General features: G+C 49.3%; 4 protein-coding genes across 4 annotated transcripts in view; 2 read left to right on the top strand and 2 right to left on the bottom strand.

Annotated features, from left to right (window-relative positions):
* The window catches only part of LOC138732498 (antigen WC1.1-like), a 236,620-nt gene that overhangs the window by 181,712 nt on the left and 30,188 nt on the right, over positions 1-24,720 (top strand). The gene's annotated exons all lie outside the window — the stretch shown is intronic.
* LOC138732467 (olfactory receptor 14A16-like) lies at positions 3,568-11,762 on the top strand. The gene is made up of 2 exons (XM_069879078.1): positions 3,568-4,475; positions 11,717-11,762. Exons 1-2 carry the CDS (start codon positions 3,568-3,570, stop codon positions 11,760-11,762), a joined length of 954 nt encoding a protein of 317 aa, XP_069735179.1.
* On the bottom strand, positions 13,845-14,825 carry LOC138732560 (olfactory receptor 14A16-like). The gene has a single exon (XM_069879180.1). It carries the CDS (start codon positions 14,814-14,816, stop codon positions 13,845-13,847), a length of 972 nt encoding a protein of 323 aa, XP_069735281.1. The 5' UTR covers positions 14,817-14,825.
* LOC138732583 (olfactory receptor 14A16-like) lies at positions 23,429-24,349 on the bottom strand. The gene has a single exon (XM_069879222.1). It carries the CDS (start codon positions 24,347-24,349, stop codon positions 23,429-23,431), a length of 921 nt encoding a protein of 306 aa, XP_069735323.1.

Genomic DNA, 24,720 nt, shown 5'->3' with positions numbered 1-24,720 from the left:
CCCCTGGCAGCTCTTGCACATTCTCCAAATGTGCTTCCTGGTTTCCCATCATAAGTCCCAGACCCAGAGGCAGAAACCCCATCCTCAGTTGGCAACATCATCCTGGGAAGCTCCCGCTGACCCACTTGGTGAATCCCTCGCACAGAGACATTGAAACTTTCTCTGAATTAATATTTCACCTTCTGGGTTTTGAATTCTTTCTCTGAAAACATGCCAATTTATGTCCTAGAAAAAGCAATGCTTTCTTTTTATGGGACTGTTGGGAACCAGGTCAGATTAAAACACCTACGTGATTTCTACAGGTCTTTGCAGGCCTGTGGAGAAGGGGTTGGGGAGATTAGAATCAAGGTATCATAGGATGGTTTGGGTGGGAAGGGACCTAAAAGATCACGCAATTCCAACATCGCTGCTATGGATGCAGACATCATTCAGGTTGCTCAAAGTTCCTGATCTTGGACACTTCCAGATTTGGTGCATTCACAACTTCTCTAGGCAACCTGTACCAGTGTCTTGCCATCCCCATCTTAACCTATTTTTTTCCTTGGATACAATCTAAATCTCCCCTCTTCCCGTTTAAAGCCATTGTCCCTTGTTCTGCCAATTCTGCCTTGGTAAAGTCTCACTCTATATTTCTTGGCCTATGACTGCTATGAGTTAACTGCAAATATCTTGGAGGGTACCCAGAGATCTCCCAAGATGGGGTTTGGAGGCCTCAAGAACATGGCCAGTGGGTTCTGGGCTTAGTGATGTGGAGACTGCAGACACTGTAGGAGCTGCCTGAGAGTGATTGAAGGGCAGTTCTGAGGGTGGTGGAACTTGTCTTTGTAGTGGAAAAAGGCATGAGAAAGAAGTAGTGCCACAAAGTGTAGCTAGGGAGGTCCAAGCTGGACATGAGAGGAAAGAAATATCAGTCCAAGGGCAGTGCTGTGTTGCCACATGTCACCCCGAAGGAACCTGGACCTGCCCAGGGCTTTGAGTCTCAGGGAAGAGCCAGAGAAGACAGAGAGATAACAGCAAAGGAAGGTGACAGCAAGGTGAGGCAGCTGGGGAGATGGCTGCAGCCTGCAGGGCAAGAGGCACGGGTGATAAAACACCGTGGGACAGTTGGTGGTAGAGAGGACAGAGGTGTCTGGAAAATATGAAATCTCCCTAACAGAGTAGCCTTTTGGTGATGGTTGTTGTCTCTGACACTGATTCCTACGAGGAGATGACAAATCCTTCCAGCCCTGGGGCCTCATTGCCTCCTTGTCCATACTTAGGAGCCTGGGTGGTATTGTACCATAGTCCTGCCCTTGGCATTGCCCATCTCCACATCCCATTCACTGTCCCAGGACGAGCCTTGAGGAATGGGTGAGAGACAAGACCTCCCTTCCTGGGGGCTGGGGGTCAGAACTGGCCATTTGTTTAACGAGGTCAGGGCTTGGCCCTTTGGATTCATGAAACACATCCAGGCTGACTCAGCATCAGAGACACCTTTACCTTGCTTTTCCCAGCCTGTCATCGCTGCCTCCAATTTTCTGCTCTAACTGGGTCCTGGAGATGCTTTCTCAGCCGTGCCCTCAGTGGGACCCATTAACAAGAAACTTCGGAGTCTGAATCTGACTTTGACTCCTTGAGAGGTTTGTTCCACTTCCTCTAAGGGCTGAGGTTTACGGACTCAGCATCCAACCCACCAGAGGGTTCATTAAAATGCCCTGGGCTGCTCCTCTGCTGCTGAGCTGGGCTGGGCTCCTGGGACTGAGGGAGCTCATGCTCTGCCCAGTAACTCTGCAAAGCCCAGCAGTGCTGAGGGCCATTCCCAGTTTTCTCCGAGAGAGGAGCAAGGCAGAAAGAGCTTAAAGGTGGTCAACAGTGAACGGACGATTGAGAGCTGGCTGGAGGAGGAGTCTTTGCAGTCCTGGACATGGTGAGTCTGGGTGCAGGGCAATGCAGGTGTAGTTCCTGTCAGGCTCTCCTAAAGCTGGCACAACCCCAGCTCATGGGATCTGTGAGGAGGGGCTCTTGTGAGGCAGTTTGGAAGGGCTGTGAAGCCAGGGGTGCAGCCAGGGGAGCCCCAGGCTATCCTTGAGAGCAGGGTCCCTGCACCATCAGGGTTTGTGTGCTGCAAGAGAGACTCTGCCACCTCCTGGAGTCAGCACTCAGCCTGTCTGTGGAGATCCCTGCTGTGCTGCAGGGAGAAGCTGTGGGTTCAAGAAGCACCTCCTGGATGGAGAGGGTTTTTTTGCTGTCCAGACGTTGCTGCATGGAACAGTATTGCTCAGAGCTCCAAATCACCCCAGGGTCATTCTGAATGTACTTTCCAAGTAGAAGAACAAGGAAGTCATTACACTAAAGATAAGGAGCTTTGTGGTTTTCTACTTTCGGGGAATTTGGGGAGAGAAAGGAAGGAAGAAGCTCTCATTCTTGAACAAATCACTGAGACTCCTGAGCTGTAACTCTGAGTGACCAAGGGGTCTGACAGGAGCCTCCTAAAGCACCTTGAGCCACTCCTCTGCCTGTAGACAGCACCGGGATCAGCTCTGCTGGACCCACCGGGTTGTTCTGCCCTTTGGAATCTCCAAGCAGGAACCTGCACCCAGGCAGAGCTCTGTAAACAAGCAGGTTTGTGTAGGGAAATTCCTGGAGGCTGGGATGGGGTCTGTGAGCAGGGAAAATGCATGGGACAGGGAAACAGCTCAATGAGAAAAATCTCCAGGCAGCAGGAATAGGATCAGGGAATGAAGGGAAAGTAAAACCTGAAAAGATCTGGGAGGGAGAGGTTACCTCCTGTGTTACCTTAAAGCCCCACGGAGAGGCGCAGAGATGTTATGAGAGAGAAAATAGTGTTGGATTTGTGAAATGAGCCGTGTGTCTTGTGGGCTTAAAGTGCAGGTTGAGACTTTTAGAAATGGGGAGACATTGAATTCTGTGAGGTGGATCCCTCTGCTCTCAGAAGGTCCTGGTGCTTTTTCAGGATAACACAGGAGTGTGGTCCCCCTCTATCCCAGAAAGGTGCAAGCCCAGGGCAGCTGGGAACAAGAGCGAGGGTCATAGCAGCTCCCCTCCCTCTGCACGGAGCCACAGGTAATGCTCTCACCTCACAGGACTTCCTCTGATCTCCCTTAGTGCAGCAGGGATGCTGACGATTTCAGACAGGCAGGAACACTGCCCAGGGTGGCAGAAGGAGCTGTAAAAACCCAGACTTCTCACCCTGCCTTCTCCCATCTCAGTTCCTCATCCCTGGCAGTGCAGATGCTGACAAACCCTTCTGTAAAAGGAGCAGTTCCCCAGGACAAAGCTGAACCCCAGCACTGTCCCCTGTCCCCACCGTCCCCATGACCCCCTGCTGCGGAGCAGGGCTGACTCCTCGCAGTCAGCGGGCAGAGATCCTGCTCCGCTGGCTCATTCAGTTGGCACCGAGCAGGGCTCTAGGCAGGGACCTGAAGGAAGGGCTGTGAGAGAAGGGTCAGGGTGTGTGGAGCAGATAGAGTGGGAATGGGAAATGGCTTGGGTTTTGTTCTGGGAAGTCTCCCCTAACTTGTCACTGTCCTTACCCTTCTAACAGTGTCCCACACTCAGAAGTAGCAGATGTCCAACAGCAGCTCCATCACAAAGGTCTTCCTCCTAGCATTCACAGACACACGGGAGCTGCAGCTCTTTCAATTCTGGATCTTCCTGGGCATCTACCTGGCTGCCCTCCTGGGAAACGGCCTCATCATCATCGCCATCGCCTGTGACCACCACCTCCACACCCCCATGTACTTCTTCCTCTTAAACCTCTCCCTCCTTGATCTAGGATCCATCTCCACCACTGTCCCTAAATCGATGGCCAATTCCCTCTGGGACACCAGAGCCATCTGCTATGCAGGATGTGTAGCTCAGGTCTTTATGTTTCTCTTTTTCATTTCAGCAGAGTATTTTCTTCTGACTGTCATGTCCTATGACCGCTATGTTGCCATCTGCAAACCCCTGCACTATGGGACCCTCCTGGGCACCAGAGCTTGTGTCCACATGGCAGCAGCTGCCTGGGGCGCTGGGTTTCTCACTGCTCTGCTGCACACAGCCAATATATTTTCCCTGGCCCTCTGCCAGGGCAATGCTGTGGACCAGTTCTTCTGTGAAATCCCACAGATCCTCAAGCTCTCCTGCTCACACTCCTACCTCAGGGAGCTTTGGCTTCTTGTGTTTGGTTCATGTTTATTTTTTGGCAGTTTTGTTTTCATTGTGGTGTCCTATGTGCAGATCTTCAGGGCTGTGCTGAGGATGCCCTCTGAGCAGGGAAGGCACAAAGCCTTCTACACCTGCCTCCCTCACCTGGCCGTGGTCTCCCTGATTATCAATACTGGCTTTTTTGCATACCTGAAACCCCAGTCTTCCTCCTCCCCATCCCTGGATCCGGTGCTGGCAGTTCTATACTCAGTGGTTCCTCCAGCACTGAACCCTCTCATCTACGGCTTGAGGAACCAGCAGCTCAAGGATGCAGTCTGGAAACTTATGTCTGACTCTTTTCAATCACCAATAAGCTGCCCACCTTGATCTCTGTTTCCCCTGCAATGTAATGCACTGCCAACCAGTCTTTCTTTGGTAGCTTATTTAGATTCATTTGGGATTTATTTTTCTTGGTTTTAATAAAGTTGTCCACAGAGAAATGTCATTGTTCCTCCCACTGCTGTGTCAGTATCTTCTTGTCTTGTGTGACTCAGAGGCAGTGCAATCAGGGACCAGTGCTCTGTTCGTGTTTAAAGAAAAGAAAGGCCCCTGCAGTCACTCGTTTGTCCATAATCCTTCCTCCAGGACTTTATGTGGAGCTGCTAGGTCACCTCCAGAAGTGGTGGGGAAAAGAAACCCAGCACAACGGTACTGCCAGGGAGAACCAGCACTGGGTCTGTCTAGAGCTGCTCTCTTGGCGCCTCCATGATCTTCTGAGCCCTTGTGCTGCTGGAAGGTCTGAGTGCTCTGAGCTTGGTCACTCTTCAGCATTGTGGCTGTGCTGTGATCACAGGCAGGGACAGGCAATGGGCACCTCTGGGACAGGGATGATGTCCATGGGGTTGCTGTTGGGGCCTCTGGGACAGAGAGATCCTCATGGTCACCTCACCTTGAGAACAACGTCCCCCGGAAACTGCCTGAGTGCAGCTCTGTGATGTGCTTCCTTGGACCAAGGTCTCCGTGTCCATTCCTCATGGTGTGGAGCATCTCAGATGCATGCAGAGCATGGTGATGAACCCCAGCTCTGGGAGTGGCAGCAGGAGAACAGAGACACTGTGACTGCTGCTGTGCAGCCGCTGTGTGAGTATGGGGAGGGTCTGTCTCTGAGCCCCCTGTGTGTGAGATGGGGGCACAAGGTGTCCCAGTTCAGCCCCTCGATCTGGCAGCAAACAATAGGAAGTGGTTCCTTCTCCAACTTTAATCAGGAAAGGAAAAGAAATCTTGACAGATGAAATTAAAAGTTGGATTTAAGAAACACAGTAAAACCTCACACTATTCCTATCATTAAAACTTACATTAATGCTCATGCTGGTGCCAGGGCTTGTTTTAGTATTAGTGGTAGCTGTAGAATCATAGAATCACAACACAGAATCGTGGATTGGTTTGGGTTGGAAGAGACCCTAGAGATCAGCCAGTTCCAACCCCCTTTCCATAAGCAGGGACACTTTCCACTGGACCAGAGTGCTTAGAGCCTCATCCAACATGGACTAGAACACCTAAGCACTAGTAATAAAACTAATACTAGTTTATATACAATGATATCAAGGCATTTGGCCCAATTATAGATTGTGCACCACCAGCAATTGTCCCCTCGGCACCCTGGGGAAGCTGCCCCACTGAAATCATCCCAGATGAATCCCACACAAAGGCTATTTCCCTATCTGGCTGTACCTCCCAACCCTTTGCAGGGACTTTTACTGCATGGATATCTCTGTTGTTCTTTGCTCAGTAGAAAACCGACTCCACCACAATTATTTATAAGAAGGGAAGACATTTCCTAATGACATTTCTTGCACACCAGTCCCTCAGCTCTTGCCACTGCTGGTCTCTCAGACAAGCTCTTTCTCACACAGCTCCAAACAAATCAGGGGCTCATGGCCTTTTCTCATCAAACACTGAGAAAGTCCATGGATTGGGATCCACCAGCTGCCCCAGGTCCTTGCTCTGTGTTTTATCCTGAAAGGTCTCTCAGACCCCATCTCTCCCAGCCGCTCCTTGCCCATGATGTGCTCCAGGACCAATCATCCTTCTGTCCTCAGCAAGACTCACTCCAGGCTGGGCAGGGTCTTCCTTGTGCTGGGAGCCCCATACTGGACACGGCAGCCCTGATGTGTCCTGTGGTGGGTTAACCTTGGCCAGCAGCCGGACACCTCCAGCTGCTCCCTTCCTGCCCAGAACCAATGGTACAGACGGAGAGAATGAACCAGAAAAGCTCATAGGTCAAGAGAAAGCAAAGGAGGTTCAGTGACCAGTGACTGTCACTGGCAAAGACGTGTGGACTTGCCGAAGGTCGTTTTAATTTATTGCCAGTTAAGAAAGGTTTGGATTGGGAGCAACAAGGATAAAATATTAAAGCTCATTCCCTTCCCACTTTCTCCCAGACTGAAAGAGCTCCATGGATTCCAATTCCTCTGTCTACTCAAGTCCTAGGAGGAGAAGGAGGATGGTGATGAGGGGGTTAACAGTAAGAAAAGAACATCTCTGCAGCTCCTTCTTCCTCAAAGTTTTCCCCTGATCCAGCCTGGCTTCCTCTCCATGGGATCCCACCATATTTGTGGTCAGGGGTCTGTGTGGTTCATTCCTTTCTCTCTACACATGGGGCAGTGTCATGGCCCTGACCAGCATCTCCTGGGCCTCCACCCACCCCTCTGTCCATGGGCCAGAAGACAATGAACACAGGACTGAATTTTAACACCAGGTTAATCTGAACTGTAGGTGTGCAGACACAGACACAGCCTGGCCTGACCATGGACCTTGTTGAGTCAGACTTGCAGAGTCACTGCCCAGCTTGGCTCTTTATGAGGTGAACAATGGAACGATATCATAGCCATCAGAATTCCAGACCCGAGGAGATTCACAGGGGCCTAGGACCATTCTTCTTCCTTTCTTTCCATCAGGTGATCAGGTTTTAGAGGCGAGGCGGAAAAGCAGGTGTGGTTTCAGGGTGCAGATGATGGAAAGGGGAGAGCAGAGCCATTTCCTAAATTGATATGAAGTCAACGTTTTTTTAAAATTGTTCTCTTCCTTTCATGGAGCTCTTAACCTGGATGCCCTGAGATTCCTCTACCTGTTTGAGCAACTAAAGAGACAGTACCCATGTCCTTGAGTTGAAATTCTGCTTCCAGCCTAAAGCACCTCATGGGCTGAAGATGGGCCAGGAGACTGGCAGAAGGATCCCACCCCTCTGCACAAGAATGTGGATGTTCCCAGGTGTCACAGGAGCCATGGCCGACCAATAGCTGTGTCCATGGAGCCGATGAAATGACAAAATCCTTCTTATCATGGCCTTGGTGCATTTTTTATGTCTAAACTCTCTCTGCGGATATTGACATGGAATAAGCAGCCTAGTCTGACCTCAGAGCTGGCCCTGATTGGAGCTGGCATTGGAATAGAGGCTACTTGAGCTCTCTTGTTCCTTAAGTTTTTCCATGAACAGAAGATGTAGAGACCCATATAGCAGGTTGCCCCGAGCCTCCCCAGCAGGCCAAAGTGTGCCCTCACCCCTCATGCTGGGGGCCCCAAACTCCATCCTGCCAGACCTTCTCCAGGGCCTCTCCAGTTTCTCCACTTTCCTTTTGAACTGTGAGACTCACTGGGTCCTGTGTCATCGTCCTGGTGCCAGAAGAGTGAGGGCAGCGATTGTCTCCTTTGCACAGCGTCAAGAGTTGTTCGCTTTGCTCCCTCCCAGTGAGTATCAGGGGGTAAGCAAGAAGCTGTCAGGGGGAAACAGCCAGGAGAGCTGACCCCGGCAGACCAGAGGGAGATCCCATAACATAGATGCCACGCTCCATGATAACGAGTATGCCAGGACAAGAAAGAAGTGGAGATTTTTATTGTTCACAGTGATGGGTGGTGATAGAGTGGTGGGGTGTCAGTCTGCTTGAGGGAGGTGGCAAGTGATGGCATTTGCATTGGTTTGGAGTTTGGATTATGGTGGTTATTTTCTTTGTTCTTTCACCCATTAAAGTATTTTCAGCTCAGCCCACAAGTCAAAAAACATTTCCGTGGAACATCATGGGCAGAGACCTAGCTAGCCAAGGAATGCCCTGAGCAGAAGGACCCAGGCACCAGGACGCTTGGTTGTCCTCACTCACAAGAGGCCTCCACCAAGGCCATGCCCTTTCAAAAGAGATTTTTTTTAAAGAAATCTTACCCTTCTTCTGAAAATTCCTTAGCCTGGAGAAGAGAAAGCATCAGGGATAACTTCTAGTGGCCTTCCAGTACCTGAAGGGGGTCACCAAGAAAGAAAAGAATAGAAATATATACTTCAAAATTTAACAATTTTTTCTAGGTCCACTTTAAAATCTTCCTCTTTAACCACACTGGGAAATGACTCCAAGGAGCTGTGTAAGGCTTGAAGACCTGAAGAAATCTCCAGGCAGAGAAAGCGCTTGTTAAGTCTTCCTATGTTTTAATGAGACCTCAGCTTCTGAGAGGAGATGGAGCAAAGCTCTTAAGAAGTCAAAAGCAGAACTCAGAGTATGGAGAATATTAATTGGTTTCAGTGAGTATTGTTAGAGACAAAGTGTCCCCAGGGACTCGTTAGAGCCGATAATTGGAGGCCATGATTGCAGAAAGGCAAAGACGCTGTGCAGGGAGCTGTGATGCTGAGAAAAGCCTGTGTTTGACTGATGAAGCAGAAAGGCCAAGCCCTGACCCCCAGGCCCTGGTCAGGGAGATCTGGCTTTGGCTACAATGACACTGGTGTCATGAACATTCTCACATTTCTGAATAAAACTGGGAGCAGTTATTCCATATAATTCCAAACCAAGGCCTGAGATTCTGAGGCTCTCAGACAGCTCCATGGAGTTGTGGCAGAGTTGGGTCAAAAAGGGTAGTACCGTAGAATGGTTTGTTCATAGAATTGTAACAGAAAACTGTTTGAGAATAGTCAGGTGATAGAAGAGTTGGATTTATAGAATATTTGGGCCGTGGAAGAGTCGAGTCATTGAAGTGTGAGTGTATTTGGGGTTTAGGAGGATTTGATCATGGAAAGGTCACAAAAGGGTTGGTTCAGAGAACGGTTGGGTCATAGAAGATTCATAGAACCTTTAGAAGATAAAAGAATCAGGTCACAGAAGGTTCATAGAAGTGTCAGGTCACAGAAGAGTCATAGAGTCAGGGCATAGAAAGTCCCATCATAGAACAGTCAGACAACAGTCAGGTCATGGAATGAAGTGTTGTGTCATAGAAGGCTTGAGTCATGGAAGGGCCTGATTATGTAAGAGACAATTCACAGAAGGGTTGACTTATAGATGTGTCAGGCCTTAGAGGAATAATAGAAGAGTTCAGTCATAGAAGGTTCGTAGAAATCTCAGGTCACAGAATTTTCCCATACTAGAAGAGCTGAGTCAAAGAAACATGAGAGTTTATTTGGATAATAGAAGAGCTTGGTCACAGAAGGGTCATCAATGAGTCAGGTCATAGAAGTGTCAGGTCATAAAATGGTTGGGTCATAGATTATCCTGGTCATAGAGGAGTCAGGTCATAGAAAACCACAGAAGGGTGATAGAAGAATTGGGTCATAGAAGACTTGACTTATAGAAGGCTTAGAGTCTAGATGAGTTGGATCATAGAGGAATCGTGGAAGAGTGGGGTGGTAGAAGAGTTGGCTCATAGAAGAGATGGTTCATAGAAGGCTCATAAGAAGAGTAGGGTTCTAGAAGAGGAGTGTCGTTGAAGTATCGGGTCATAGAAGCACTAGGTCACAGAAGGGTCATGGAATTTTTGGTCACAGAAGTCATAAAAAAGCAGCTTGTGGCTCATGTAAGAGTCAGGTCATACAGGAGTCAGATCACAGAAGGGTCAGTTAATTGTAGGTTTGGTTCATAGAACAGCTGGGTGATAGAGGGGTTGGGATTTAGAAGAGTCGGGTCATAGAAGCGTCACGGCATAGATGATTTGTGTTGCAGAAGACGTATAGAAGACTTGGGTCATAGCAAGTCAAATCACACAAGAGTCAGAGAAGGTCACAGAAGTGTCAGGTCATATAAGGGATGGGTCAAAGAAGAGTCAGGATATAGATGAGACGGGTCATAGAGGAGTAATAGAATAATTCAGTCATAAAAGGTTCATTGAGGCGTTGTGTCACAGAAGTCTTAGGCCATACAAGATTTGGGTAATAGACGAGTCATGAAATATTTGGGCCATGGAAGAGCTGAGTCATAGAAGTTTGAGGGTTTAGTCAGGAAAAGGAAGGATTGGGTCATAGAGAGGTCTTAGAAGAGTCAGATTATGAAAGTGTTGGCTCATAAAAGAGTTGGGTCAAAAATAATTCAGGTCATAGAGGAGTTTGGTAATAGACGGATGATGAGACACTATCTGCCCAAGGGAAATCCAGTCCCATTCTCTTTCAGATATCCAGAAATATAATTTGAGTGGAAATTGTCTGGTCAACTACCTTTGGCTCTCCTGCTCATCCATTGGCCATTTGTAAAAACGAACGCAATGTGGGAGTGGTGCCAGCGGTCAGGGAGTATCCTCACCCTCCACGACCTTTAGAAAATGATGGAGAGTGGCCTCACTGTGACACTGTCCTGCTCACTCAGTTCCCTGCGATGCTCCCTCTCCTGTCCGATAGACAGGGAAGGATTGTGTTTGCTCAATTGATCCCTGATTTGATTACCAGTCACTCCTGGTTATCTCCTGCAGAGTCCTGCCCTGAGTCACAGAGGCCAGGGAGACCTTGCTGGGGAAGACAGAGACAAAGAGGACACAGGCAATCTCAGATCTGTCTACAACCCCTCTTCCTAAATCCAGCAGTGCCTACATAGGGTCTTTGTTTCTTCTTTAGCTGTTCCTGAATCACAGAATCACAGAATCACAGAATAACCACAGAATAACCAGGTTGGAAGAGACCCACCGGATCACCGAGTCCAACCGTTCCTAGCAAACACTAAACCATATCCCTCAGCACCTCGTCCACCCGTGCCTTAAACACCTCCAGGGAAGGTGACTCAACCACCTCCCTGGGCAGCCTGTTCCAGTGCCCAATGACCCTTTGTGTAAAGAATTTTTTCCTAACGTCTAGCCTAAACCTCCCCTGTCGGAGCTTGAGGCCATTCCCTCTTGTCCTGTCCCCTGTCACTTGGGAGAAGAGGCCAGCACCCTCCTCTCTACAACGTCCTTTCAGGTAGTTGTAGAGAGCAATGAGGTCACCCCTCAGCCTCCTCTTCTCCAGGCTAAACAACCCCAGCTCTCTCAGCCGCTCCTCATAAGGCCTGTTCTCCAGCCCTTTCACCAGCTTAGTTGCTCTTCTCTGTACTCTCTCCAGAGCCTCAACATCCTTCTTGTGGTGAGGGGCCCAGAACTGAACACAGTATTCGAGGAGCGGTCTCACCAGTGCCGAGTACAGAGGGAGGATAACCTCCCTGGACCTGCTGGTCACGCCGTTTCTGATACAAGCCAAGATGCCATTGGCCTTCTTGGCCACCTGGGCACACTGCTGGCTCATAAGCAGCAAACACTCATCATGAGGCCTTTGAATGGCTTTTAAAGTTGAGAGTGAGTTTGCCTGGACCACTGTGAGCTTGAAATATGCTGTCTTTGAAGTCCATCTTTCTTGTGTTCTGTGACCATGTTGCCCGTGTCTCCCACAGGAATGGCTCCAGTTGCTTGCACCTTTGCCCCTGGCTGAGGGCATTGCTGCCCATGGGGCTGAAGCCCTGCAGCTGTGGCACCAGGCAAGGTCATCCCTGCCAGGAGGAAGCATGGGACCAAGTGTCCAAGACTCCATGTGTGCAAAAGCTTTGGTTGGAGCTGAGACACATCAAGGACAGAAGAGAGCTGAGTGTCTTTCCAGTCCCAGGTCTAAAGGTCCAGGATGAAATGCCTGAATTCACTCAATGGAACACATCCTCCAGCTTGGAGATTTGAGATTATTCTCTGTCACCTGTGCTCCATCACATCTTACAGGATGGTAATAAAGACAATTGACAGTGCTGGCCCAAGCGCTGGTCACTGGGGGATGCCACAAGTCACTGGCTGCATGAAGGACTTTGTACCACTGATGGCATTTGGGCTTTGTCCTTCAGACAACTTCCCACCCAGGGTCACTTCTTCAGCCCAGACTCTGGCTATGAGGACACAAAGGAGACCATGTCTAAGGCCTTGCAGAATTCCATGTAAACAACATGCCCTTCTTTCCCTTCTCATTTTGGTTCAGAAACTCATTTCTTGTTATTTGAGGGCCTGGAAATGGCTGCAGGACATGTGCCACCCCCTTCCTGGGATTGAGGGTTGGCAGATCTGCCTGTAATCTCTAAATTCTCATTTCTACTTTTCCAGAAGACAGATTTGGCATCTGCCTTATCCAAGGACCCCAGAACTGCTCTGATTGCTCTAGCACCTTTGAAAACAAAATCCAGAGTCGTGGACCTAGGTGACGCAGCAGACAGGAACACTTGCACTGGGCCTGTCTAAGGCAGCTGAGATGGATCTCCCTGGGCTGGTGGGATTTCTTCCTGGAGTCACATACAAATCCAGGGTTCTGTCAGGAGTCCATGTCTGAGCTGGCCTCGTGCACCCCTAATGCACCTAACGATGCTCACTGACAAGGTCTTTCCTTTTCACACAGAGAGGCACTTGAGGAGTCACAGTGTCTCTCTGGCTCCTGGTTGTCACTCACAGAGGATGGGAGGCACCTCAGCCCTGCAGTGTGTCACCCCGATCTGCATTTCTCTGAGATGCCCCAAGCCATGAGGAATGGACACAGGGAGCTCGGTTCATGGAAGCAGATCCCAACATTATGTTCAGGTGATTCCCATGGGATTTTACTCTTAATGTGAAGTGACCTCGAGGAAATATGATTCCCACAGGCCCTCATGGAACCCAAGGAACACTTGATCTCAAGTCTGGTCTCACCTGAGTCCTTGTCAACTCACTCAAGCTGGGGTGAGAGACCAGTGCTGGCAATGATGGTTGTGAGGGGCAACTCCAGGACGATTGCCCTGAGGCAGATTCCCCAGGGTGTCCAATGCACATGGGCACAGACCAGAACCTGCCCGGCTGCTCCTTCAGGTCTCTCACAAGAAGCATGGTTGTAGTAGCCTGTCCCAACCCTGCAGAGCCATAATGATTAACTGTACACCTGGGCTTTCTTCTGGGGGCAACTACTTGGAAATTCTCTTAAGAGAATCATTGGGGAAAAGGCCTAAGCCTTCACGCAGTGCTCTGAGGAGATCCCCTTGCTTCATGGAAAGGCTGTTGTGTCCCACAAGTGCCCACTGCCTGTCCCTGCCTGCCACGCAGTACAGCTGTGACCAAGCTCAGAGCCCTCAGGCCTTACAGCAAGTCAAGCGGTGAGGAGGAGAGTGTGGGAGTGGAGAGAGAATAGCACTGGGAGATCAAGCACTGGTGCCAGGCAGTGCTGCCATGCTGGGACTCTTCTCCTCTCCACCCACGCCCTCAGAATCTCTCGCTGCAGCTCCAGAAAGGCCTGGGAGGAAAGATATCAGGAAATAAGAGTCGTTGAGTACCCCTTTATTTTGTTTAAACACAGAGAGAATGCAGCTCCTCATTTACATGGCCAATCAGTGAGAAAAGAGAAGAAGACAGTGAACTAAAACTAGGTTGATAAGATTATCACCACTATGAAACCAGATACAACAACAAATAGAGAAGCCAGTCTGGGCCTGCCATGAGTTGCATGATAACTGCTATGCAGAACATGATAAGCAGTTCATCGACTCAGAGAACCATCCCATCATCAGTTTTCTCACTGCATCCTTGAGCTGCTGGTTCCTCAAGCTGTAGATGAGGGGGTTCAGTGCTGGAGGCACCACTGAGTACAGAACTGAAAACACAACGTCCAGGGGTGGAGAGGAGATGGAGGGAGGCTTCAAGTAGGCAAACCCTGCAGTGCATACAAACAAGAAGACCACGGCCAGGTGAGGGAGACACGTGGAAAAGGCTTTGTGCCGTCCATGCTCAGAGGGGATCCTCAGCACAGCCCTGAAGATCTGCACATAGGACACCACAATGAAAACAAAACACCCAAAAGCTAAACAGACACCAAACACAATAATCCCAGCTTCCCTGAGGTAAGAATGTGAGCAGGAGAGCTTTAGGATCTGTGGGATTTCACAGAAGAACTGATCCACAGCATTGCCCTGGCAGAGGGGCAGGGAAAATGTACTGGCTGTGTACAGCAGAGCAATGAGAAACCCAGTGCCCCAGGCAGCTGCTGCCATGTGGACACAAGCTCTGGTGCCCAGGAGGGTCCCGTAGTGCAGGGGTTTGCAGATGGCAGCATAGCGATCATAGGACATGATGGTGAGGAGAAAATACTCTGCTGAAATGAAAAAGGCAAATAGAAAGACTTGAGAAACACATCCTGAGGAGGAGATGGCTCTGGTGTCCCAGAGGGTATCGGCCATGGATTTAGGGAGAGTGGTAGAGATGGATCCCAGGTCGAGGAGGGAGAGATTGAAGAGGAAGAAGTACATGGGGGTGTGGAGGTGGTAGTCACAGGTGATGGTGATGATGATGAGGCCGTTTCCCAGGAGGGCAGCCAGGTAGATGCCCAGGAAGAGCCAGAAGTGCAGGAGCTGCAGCTCCCGTGTGTCTGCGAATGCCAGGAGGAGGAACTGGGTGATGGAGCTGCTGTTGGACATCTGCTGCCTCTGCATGTGAAGCACAGAACAAAAGAATAAAAACATACAGTAAGAACTTACAGGAGACTTTATTGAGTAAAATCAAAGCCATTTCTCACACTTTACCCTTGCTACTGTTTTTCCATTTCTCTCAGCCCTTCCTTTAGATCTGTGTCTGGAACCTTTCGATGTGCCTGCTGAATGTGCCGGAGAACCAGGTCCTCCGCCCGCTAGCTGCAAGTAGTCAGCTCTGAAGAGGGATCCATCTCACACCACCTAATATCTAACCCTTTCCGAAGGTCTCAGCCCCCACTTTCAGCCCAGGACACACACGGCTCATTTCAGAAACAAAACAACATTTTCTCTCTCATTGCATCTCTGCGCTTCTCTGTGTGGCTTACAGCTAAAACCAAGATGTTACAGGACAGGCATCCTGGTAGGAAGCTCAGAGCTAGGAAGGACACATCCAGGAGGAATTTTAGCATCCTAATGATGATATCTCACAGTAACGGACAGTCAGCTTATTCCCTGGGGAATGACATAGACTGCACTGCCCGCAGACCCACAGGTGACATGCAAGCTTGGACTCTGCATTCCCATGAATCCACCTGCGTGGGAGAAATGAGAAGATTAGTGCCTGACTCAGCTGCTGAAGCTCCCACCCCCAGAGAGTCTGGCAGTGAGAAAAAGAGAGCAACAGCAAAAGGGAGTTAAGGGGAGAAACGAGGAAAAACAAAGTGAGATTTTGGCTGTAAGAGGCCAGGGCAGAGGCAGCCGGGCACGCAGAAAACGTTCCCCTTCCCCAGCTGTGCTCGCCCCCTCCCAGACACCAACCTTGCCGGGCAGTTGCTCTCAGCCCCTGGGCTCTGGAGAGGGCACTGGAGCTGTGGCTGCAGAGGAGGCGGCTCAGCCTTGGAGCCCAGAGCCCTGAGGGCAGAGGCTTTGCTGGGTGGGAGAGGAGGCAAGGGGGCTTGCTCAGAGGAAGGGTTAGCACTGCAGGGGATCACATAGAGCTTTTGGAATTCTCCCTCCACCATCTCTGGTTTAAATTTCTTCTAATTCAATGAAACTCTTCCTTCAGCCTGGAGATTTTCCTTCTGGGAGGTGTTTCCTTGTCCCATCTCTTCTCCCTGTCAGTGCTCACAGACCCCATCTGACCCTCTCTGCATCCCCCTGGCCCTACAAAAACCTGCCTCGTTGCCAAGTAAAGCTGGACACAGGCTCTTGTTTATAAGCAGAAAAAGACAGGAGAGACTAAGCCTGATGGGTCCAGCAGAGGTAATGCTGGTGCTGTCCATGGGCAGAGGAGCAGCTGGAGACAGTTTAGGAGGCTCCTGTCAGATCTACTGACCACTCAAGGATACACCCCAGGAGTCTCAATGATTTGCTCAAGCATGAGACCCTCTTGCTGCATTTATCCTACAAAAATCCACAAGAGTAGGAAACTGAAAAGTCTGACTCAGGTGAGTTTCTTATATAAAGTGTAAACCCTGCACTGACCTCCCCTGTGAAATATTCTCTTAGAAATGTCCTGGTGTCATTTGGAGCTGTGAGCAGCCCTGACTCACACTGCGCCCTCTTGAAAGCAGAAAGAACCTCTCCTGCCAGAAGGTGCTTTTTCTACCCACAGTTTCTCCCTGTCCCACCATGAGGAGCTCCCAGGCAGGCTGAGCATGAACGTGTTTTTCTCTCAGAAGATAAAATGACAACAGCTCTCCTGAGAGATCCCACAAGCTGTGGCTGTGCTGGCTTTAGGAGATCCCTCCAGGAACAGCACCTGCATTGTCCTGCACCCAGAGACTCACCTGGGGAAGGGATGTGAAGATCTTTATCCAAATGAAGCCTCCTCTCTCCTCCCAACTGACCCTGCCTTTCCCCTCTCTCTGCTCTGTCCTCTCCCCTCGATGCCTGCAGGCAGTGCCATCAGCCCTGCTGGGCTTTGCAGAGGAGCTGCTCCTGGACAGACCTGGCTCTTTTATGAGCTATTGTCTCATTATGAACTGCCTCCCTGCCAGGAGGCCAGCCCAGCTCAGCAGCAGAGGAGCAGCCCAAGGCAGTGCTTTCTCTGCCCACTCTGGGCTCCCTTGGGGTGTCCCTGGGGCTCCAGGGGACCCTGCTGAGAAACAAGCTGAAGCCATCCCTGATGGGAACAGAAACTTCTTTTCTACAGTGTCACTGCTCCTTCTGCTTGAGAATTGATACTTTTTTCCCATCATTACACAGGACAGCAGGAAGGTTACAGGGAATGATCTCATTTCTCCAAGCTGGGAGGACCTTTTCCATTCAGTGAATTCAGGCATTTCATCTTTGGTCTTAAGACCTGTGGCTGGAAAGTCACTTATCTCTCTTTTGTCCCAGCCATGTCTCTGCTCTCAGCAAAGCCTTTGCTCACACAGGCTCTTGGACATTTTGTTTCCTCATGGCAGGGATGAGCTTGCCTGGTGCCACAGCTGCAGGGCTTCAGCCCCAGTGGGCAGCAATGCCCTCAGCCAGGGGCACGGGCAAGAGGAGCTGGAGCTGTTCGTGTGGGATACAGAGCTGGGACATGATCATAGAGCTCAGGACAGATGGTCTTCATGGACAGCATCCTCCAAGCAAGGGTCCAGATTGTGATTCAGTCTCAACATGAAAGGCCATTCAAGTGCCCCATGATGAGTGTTTACTTTCTCAGGACTGGTAAAGGACAAAGTGTGGGCAGTGCTGAATTTAGAAAGAGCAGGTGCAGACAGATCTGAGATTCCCTGTGTCCTCTTTGCCTCTGTCTTCCCCATCAAGGTCTCCCAGGACTCTGTAACTCAGGGCTGGATGCTGGGGGAGATCAACTAGAGGTGACTGGGGATCAAGTCAGGGATCACTTGAGCAAACAAAATCCTTCCCAGTCTGTGGGACAGGAGGGGCAGCATCCCAGGGAGCTGAGTGAGGAGGATGATGTCACATGAGGCCACTCTCCATCATTTTAAGAAGGTCATGGAGATGGGGGGATCTTCCTGACCACTGCCATCACCCCCACACTACATGTCCTTTTTAGAAATAGCCAACGGATGAGCAGGGAATCTAAAGGCTTTTCCCGAGACGTTTTCCTCTTCAATTCTATTTCTGGATGTCTGAAAGAGAAGTGGACTGGATTTCCCTTGGGCAGATTGTGTCTCACCGTCCTTCTATGACCCAACTCCTCTATGTTCTGAATAGTTGTTCACCCAACTCTTCTATGACCCAACACTATGATCTGCCTCTCATTAGAATTTCTGTGACCTGTTCCTTCCTTTTCCTGACTATATTCTCATGCTTCTATGACTCAACTTTTCATGACCCAAATCTTTTATGACCCTTCTTACCACCCAAATCTCTTATAGCCTGAGACTTCTCTGACCCGACACCTCGATGAGCCTTTCAGGACTGAACTATGCTATTACTCCTCCATGATACAACTCATCTATAACCCAACTCTTCTTTGACCTGCTCTTATATGATCAGACACTTCTGTGACATGAGCCCTCTATACCCTTCTATGACTTGACTATCCTCTGACTCTTCTGTGATTTGTCCTTCTATAACCCAAGTCTTCTCTGATTCTTCTGTGACACAAATCATCTATGCACTGACAATTCTATGACCCGACTCTTCTAAAACCCAACCCTTTGATGACCCAACTGTTCTATGAACCAAACCTACTATTAACTGACCCTTCTATGACCTGACTCCCTTATCACCTGACTCTTAAATGAGCCACCACCTGTGTTTTTATGACTTCTATGACCCAACAGTTCTATCACCAATCAATGACCTAGTGCTTCTATGACCTGACACTTCAGTGGCACACCCCTTGTACAACGCTACTCTTCTATGAGCCTTCTCTGACCCATTTCTTCTATGAACCGACTCTTCTACCACGCCATTCTTCTGTGACTTCTCTACGATCCGACTCATCTAGAGTCTGAGCCTTCTACCAATCAAGCCATCTAGGACCCAATTCTTCTCTGATCCTTCTATGACCTGACTCCTCTCTGAATTAAATAATCTATGACCCAACCATTTTATGACCTGACCCTCCTATGACCTGACTTTTTAATGTCCTTTCAGTGACCAAACCCTTCCATTATCCAAATAAACTCTCATGCTTCTACTACTCCATACTGCTATGACCTGAAAATTCTTTGATCTGAGACATCCATCAGCCGACTCATTTATGAACCTTCTATGACTGAAATCTTCTGTTATTCCTCTATCACCTGACACATCTATAATTTAACTGCTCTGTGACCCATCTCTTACATGACCAGGCCCTTCCATGACTCCAGCCTTCTATGACACAACACTTCATTCCATGACCTGACTCTTGTGTGACTGTTCTATGATGTGACTTTCCATGACCTGAGTCTTCCATGAACCATCTGTGAACAGATTCTTCCATTATCTGACTGTTCTAGGACTCTTCTATGACCCAACCCTTCTCTGAATCAACCGTTCTGTGACCCTTCTATGAATAAACCCTTCAAAAACCCAAAAAAACTCACACTTGTATGACTCGACTCTTCTATGGCCTGAATATTCTATGACCCTTTTATGAACTCAGCCATCTATGGTCCAGTTCTGCTATGAAAATTCTATGATCCAAAACTTCTATAAACCTTCTATGACTGCTCTCCTTAGTTACTCCTCTATGACTCAACTCTTCTCTCAGCTGACCCTTCTCATACCCAAGATTTCTGTTTCTCTTCTATGACTCTGCTCTTTTATGACCCTGCCCATCTAGGACCCAATTCTTCTATAACTGCAGGAAGCTGAGTGAGAGTCTTGGCATCTCCCATAACCCTACAGGCCTGTATTTGGGATTAAATGGAATAACTGCTGTGATTCTGACTATGCAATGTCGAAATGTTCATGGCACAAGTGCCATTGGATCCAAAGCCAGATCTGCCTGCCCAGGGTCTGGGGGTCAGGGCTTGGCCTTTCTGCTTCACCAAGAATACCCAGGCTTTTCTCAGCATCACAGCTGCCTGCACAGCGCCTTTGCATTCCTGCACTCATGGCCTCTAATTCTGGGCTCTAACGAGTCCCTGGGGAGGCTTTGTCACTAACAATCCCCAATGAGACCAGTTAAGACTTCAAGGAATTTTGAGCTTTGCTTTTGACTTCTTGAGATGTTTCCTCAATCTTCTCTCAGCATGACCATTCAAGGACTCATCAGCAAATCCACCCTGGGTCTAATTAAATTACAGAAAGACTTAACGAGCTCTTTCTCTTCCTGTTGTTTTCTAAAGGTTTTCAAGGCTTGCACAGCTCCTTGGAGTTATTTCCTAGTGTGGTTTAAGAGGAAGATTTTAAAATGCACTTAAGAAAAATATGTTTTAGTTTAAAGATTATATTTCAAGACTTTTCAGCATTAGAGAATGGCTTGGGTTGGAAGGGACATTAAAGCCCATCCAGTTCCAACCCCCTTGCCATGGACAGGGACACCTCCCACTGGATCAGGCTGCTTAAGGCCCCATCCAAGCTGGCCTTGAACACCTCCAGGGAGGGGGCATCCACAGTTTCCCTGGGCAACCTGGGCCACTACCTCACCACCTTTTTTGTGAAGAGTGTCTTCTTAATGTCTAATCTAAATCCTCCCCTCAGAACTTTAAAACATTTCTCACTGTCCTGTCATTCCATGTGGTTGTAAGAAGCCCCTCCTCAGCTTTCTTGGTGACTCCATTCAGGTACTGGAAGGCTGCTATAAGGTCTCCCTGAAGCATTGTCTCCTGCAGGCTGAGGACGTTCCAGGAGAAGATGAATGTTCCTTCAGAAAATCCCTTTTGAAAAGGCATGGGATTGGTGGAGGATTTTTGGGAATGACGACAAGCAGGCATCCTGGGACCCAGGTAAACTCCTCAGGGCACTCCTCAGCTGGCAAGGTCTCTGCACATGCTGCTCCATGGAAATGTTTTTTGACTTGCGGGCTGAGCTGAAAATAGTTTAATAGATGAAAGGAAAAAGATAAAGAAACAACATAAACCCAAACCTAATCCCGATTCAAATACCATCACTTGCCACCTCCTTCTAGCAGACTGACACCCCTCCAGCCTATCACCATCCATCACCTTGAATGAAACAAATCTCCACTTCTTTCTTCTCCTGGCATACTTTTTATCACTGCGGGTAGCATCTATGTTGTGGGATCTCCCTCTGGTCAGCTGGGGTCAGCTCTCCTGGCTGTGACCCCCTGACAAGTTCTTGCCCACCCCCAGCCACTCACTGGGAGGAGCAGAGGGAGCAACCCTTGACGCTGGGCAAAGGAGACAATCCCTGCCTTCACTCTTCTGGCACCAGGACGATGCCACAGGACCCAGTGAGTCTCACGTTTCAAAAGGAAAGTGGAGGAACTAGAGAGGACCTGGAGGAGGTTTGGCAGGATGGAGTTAGGGCCCACAGCACGAGGGGTGAGGGCACACTTTGGCCTGCTGGGGGAGGCTTGGGGCAACCTGCTAAGTGGGTCTTTACATCTCATAGGAAAACTTAGGGAACGAGAGAGCTAATGAGACCTTTAGGCCAATGCCAGCTCTTAGCAGGGCCAGCTTTGTGGTCAGACCCGGCTTCTCAGTCCATGTCGGTATCCACAGAGAGAGTTTACACATGAACAAGGCACTGAGACCACATTTAGAAGAAAGGATTTGGGCATTTGATCAACTCCATGTACACAGTTTTCTTGTGCAGAGGAGTGGGATCCTTCTGCTGGTCTCCTGGCCCATCTCCAGCCCATGAGGTGCTTTAGGCTGAAAACAGAATTCAAACACAGTGATGTGGGTAGTGTCACCTTTATTTCTCAATGAGGTGGAGGTAGAGTCATCTCAGAGCTTTCAGGTTAAGAGCTCCATGAAAGGAAGAGAACAGTTTTGAACAAACATTGACTTTAGATCATGTCATGTGATGGCACTTCCCCCTTTGTTTCCATCATCTCCACCCTAAAACCTCACCTGCTTTTCTGCCTCACCTCTCAGACCTGACTAACTGATGGAAAGAAAGGAAGAAGAATGGTCCTAGGCCAAGGTGAATCGTCTAGGGTCTAGCACTCGCTTGGCTATGATGTCATTCCATTGTTCAACCCATAAAATGCCAAGGTGGGAAGTGACTTTTCAAGTCTGACTCAACAAGGCTCATGGACAAGCCAGTCTGAGTCTGTGTCTGCACATCCACACACCTACAGCTCAGATCAACCTGGGACTGAAACTCAATCCTGTGTTCATTGCCTCCTGGCCCATGCACAGAGGGATAGGTGAAGCCTCAGGAGACGCTCGTCAGGGCCATGAAGGTCCACGGATGCTCTCAGGGCCCTGACACTGCCCCATGGGTAGAAAGAAAGGAATGAACCACACAGCCTGGACCTCACACGCGGTGGGATGCCATGGAGAGGATCCATGCTGGAGCAGGGGAGAGGTGTGAGGAGGAAGGAGCGGCAGAGATGATCTTTACTGGCTGCTAACTCCCTCTTCACCACCCTCCATGCTCCTCCTGGGGTGGGCAGAGGCATTGTGAGCAATGGAGTCATTTGAGCCTGGGACAAGCTGTGAAGGGAATGGGCTTTAATATTTTGTCCTTGTTTCTTCCAATCCAATTTTTTTCACTGGCAATTGTGGGCATAAATATTCCAGTATTGCGTTTATGCTGGGGCCAACAGCTGATGCCTTGGTGAACCTGCGATATTAGCAGCAAGCGGGGAGCAAAAGGCCGACGGTCTCATGCTTACTAGCTTGTTGCAACCTTGGAATCTTTATTAAGACCCGTGGGTTAATAAGAAAGGAATGCACTAGGTGGAAAACATGAAGATAAGGGGCACATCTGCAGGAAACAGGGGGCTGCACTTCGTCGCTGCACTGCAGGATTCTCACAGGTGGAAATTCACTGGGGTAACTGTTACTGGATACAGAGGCACTATATAAGGTTTGCATTCTCTAAATAAAGTTGATCTTGATTGTCACCCCCATCGATGAGGTCCATGCCTTAATCGCTACACTTTCAGAAATCTCCCCTTAGTCTACATAAACTCTCTGTAACCCCCTTTTTAATTAGCTTGTGTTTCTGGAAGAAGAAACCAAGAAATCATGTTTAAAGATTACTGCACTATCTAGCAGCTACTAGAACAGATCAGTTAGTGCTGCGAAATCTTATTCCAGATCCCAGCAGCTTATCTGGTCTGTCTTCCGTGTTTAATTTGGCTAAGGGATGTTAACTGCCCTCAAACTGTTGTTCAAACCCTTTTCTAGCCAGTGCTACTCCATGCTACATCACCAGCTGGGTATAAACAATACCCCATGCTCTCACCCCCTGACCACAAGCAGCACCCAAGCACAGCATCAAGGCCTTTCAGCCTGCAGTTCTGTGGGCTTATTCTGCACTTCTGTTGTTAAAGAAAGCCCAAACTTCTCACAGAGCATTGAGGAAATGCTCTTTTATTTCAGACCTGCCGCAACGGAGGTGATTGTTAGCATGGAGATGGACTCATTTACAAAAGGTCTCTGGGTCATATAGGCTGGGCTCAACCTCTGGAGAAGCATGATGGAAGCAAATATGTGCCCACAGACATTTTTGTAACTACAAAGACCAACAGATAAATGTGTCCGAAGGTAACTGTTAGATGACTTGTGAAGAGAGATGGACACCTCCTTGCCAAATTAGATTGGTACCATCAGTCTCTTCAGGGCATCCTTGATCTCCTTGTTCCTCCAGCTGTAGATAAGGGGGTTCATGGCTGGAGGCACCACAGAATACAGAACTGACACCACAATACTTAGAAATGGGGAAGAGATGGATGGGGGTTTCAGGTAGGCAACAGTGTCAGTGCTGACAAACAGGGAGATAACAACTAGGTGAGGGAGACACATGGAGAAGGCTTTGTGGCGCCCCTGCTCAGAGGGGATCCTAAGCACGGCCCTGAAGATCTGCACATAGGACACCACAATGAAAACAAAACAAGCAATCACCAAACAGGAACTGCCCACAACCAGCCCAGCTTCTCTGAAGTAGGTTTCTGAGCAGGAGAGCCTGAGGATTGCGGGGACTTCACAGAAGAACTGGTCCACAGCATTGCCCCAGCAGAGGGGAAGGGAAAATGTATTGGCCGTATGCACCAGTGCAAAGAGAAAGCCAGTGCCCCAGGCAGCTGCTGCCATGTGGACACAAGCTCTGCTGCCCAGGAGGGTCCCGTAGTGCAGGGGTTTGCAGATGGCAACGTAACGGTCATAGGACATGATAGTGAGAAGAGAATACTCTGCTGACATCAGATAGAGAAAAAGAAATACCTGGACCGCACACTCTGAGTAGGAAATAGCTCTGGTCTCCCAAAGGGAATTGGCCATGGCTTTAGGGACAGTGGTTGAGATGGATCCCAGGTCAAGAACAGACAGGTTGAGGAGAAAGAAGTACATGGGGGTGTGGAGGTGGTGGTCACAGGCGATGGTGATGATGATGAGGCCGTTGCCCAGGAGGGCAGCCAGGTAGATGCCCAGGAAGAGCCAGAAGTGCAGGAGCTGCAGCTCCCGTGTGTCTGCGAATGCCAGGAGGAGGAACTGGGTGATGGAGCTGCCATTGGACATCTGGTGCTTCTGTAGGCTAACCTCTGAACAAGGAGGAAAGGACAGTGACAAGTTAGGGAAGAATTCTCTGAAAAAAATCAAAGCCATTTCTCATTCCCTCTCCCCTTGCTGCACACAGCCTGTCCCTTTTCTCGCAGCCCTTCCTTCAACTCCATGCCTGGAGCCCTGCTGGGTGCCAGCTGAATGTGCCGGGAGGAGCAGAGCCTCGTCCCACTGGCTGTGAGGAGTCAACCCTGCTCTTCAGCAGGGGGTCATGGGGATGGTGGGGACAGGGGACACTGCTGGGGTTCAGCTTTGTCCTGTGAAACTGCTCCTGGTGCAGAAGGGCCTGTCTGTTTTTTCACAGACAGGGATGACGAACTGAGAGGGCA

This window comes from Phaenicophaeus curvirostris, chromosome 33 (genome assembly GCF_032191515.1).
Source record: "Phaenicophaeus curvirostris isolate KB17595 chromosome 33, BPBGC_Pcur_1.0, whole genome shotgun sequence".
In the NCBI taxonomy this organism is placed as follows: Eukaryota; Metazoa; Chordata; class Aves; order Cuculiformes; family Cuculidae; genus Phaenicophaeus; species Phaenicophaeus curvirostris.
The sequence above is the reverse complement of the archived record's forward strand: the minus strand, read 5'-3'. Positions and strand labels throughout refer to the sequence as shown.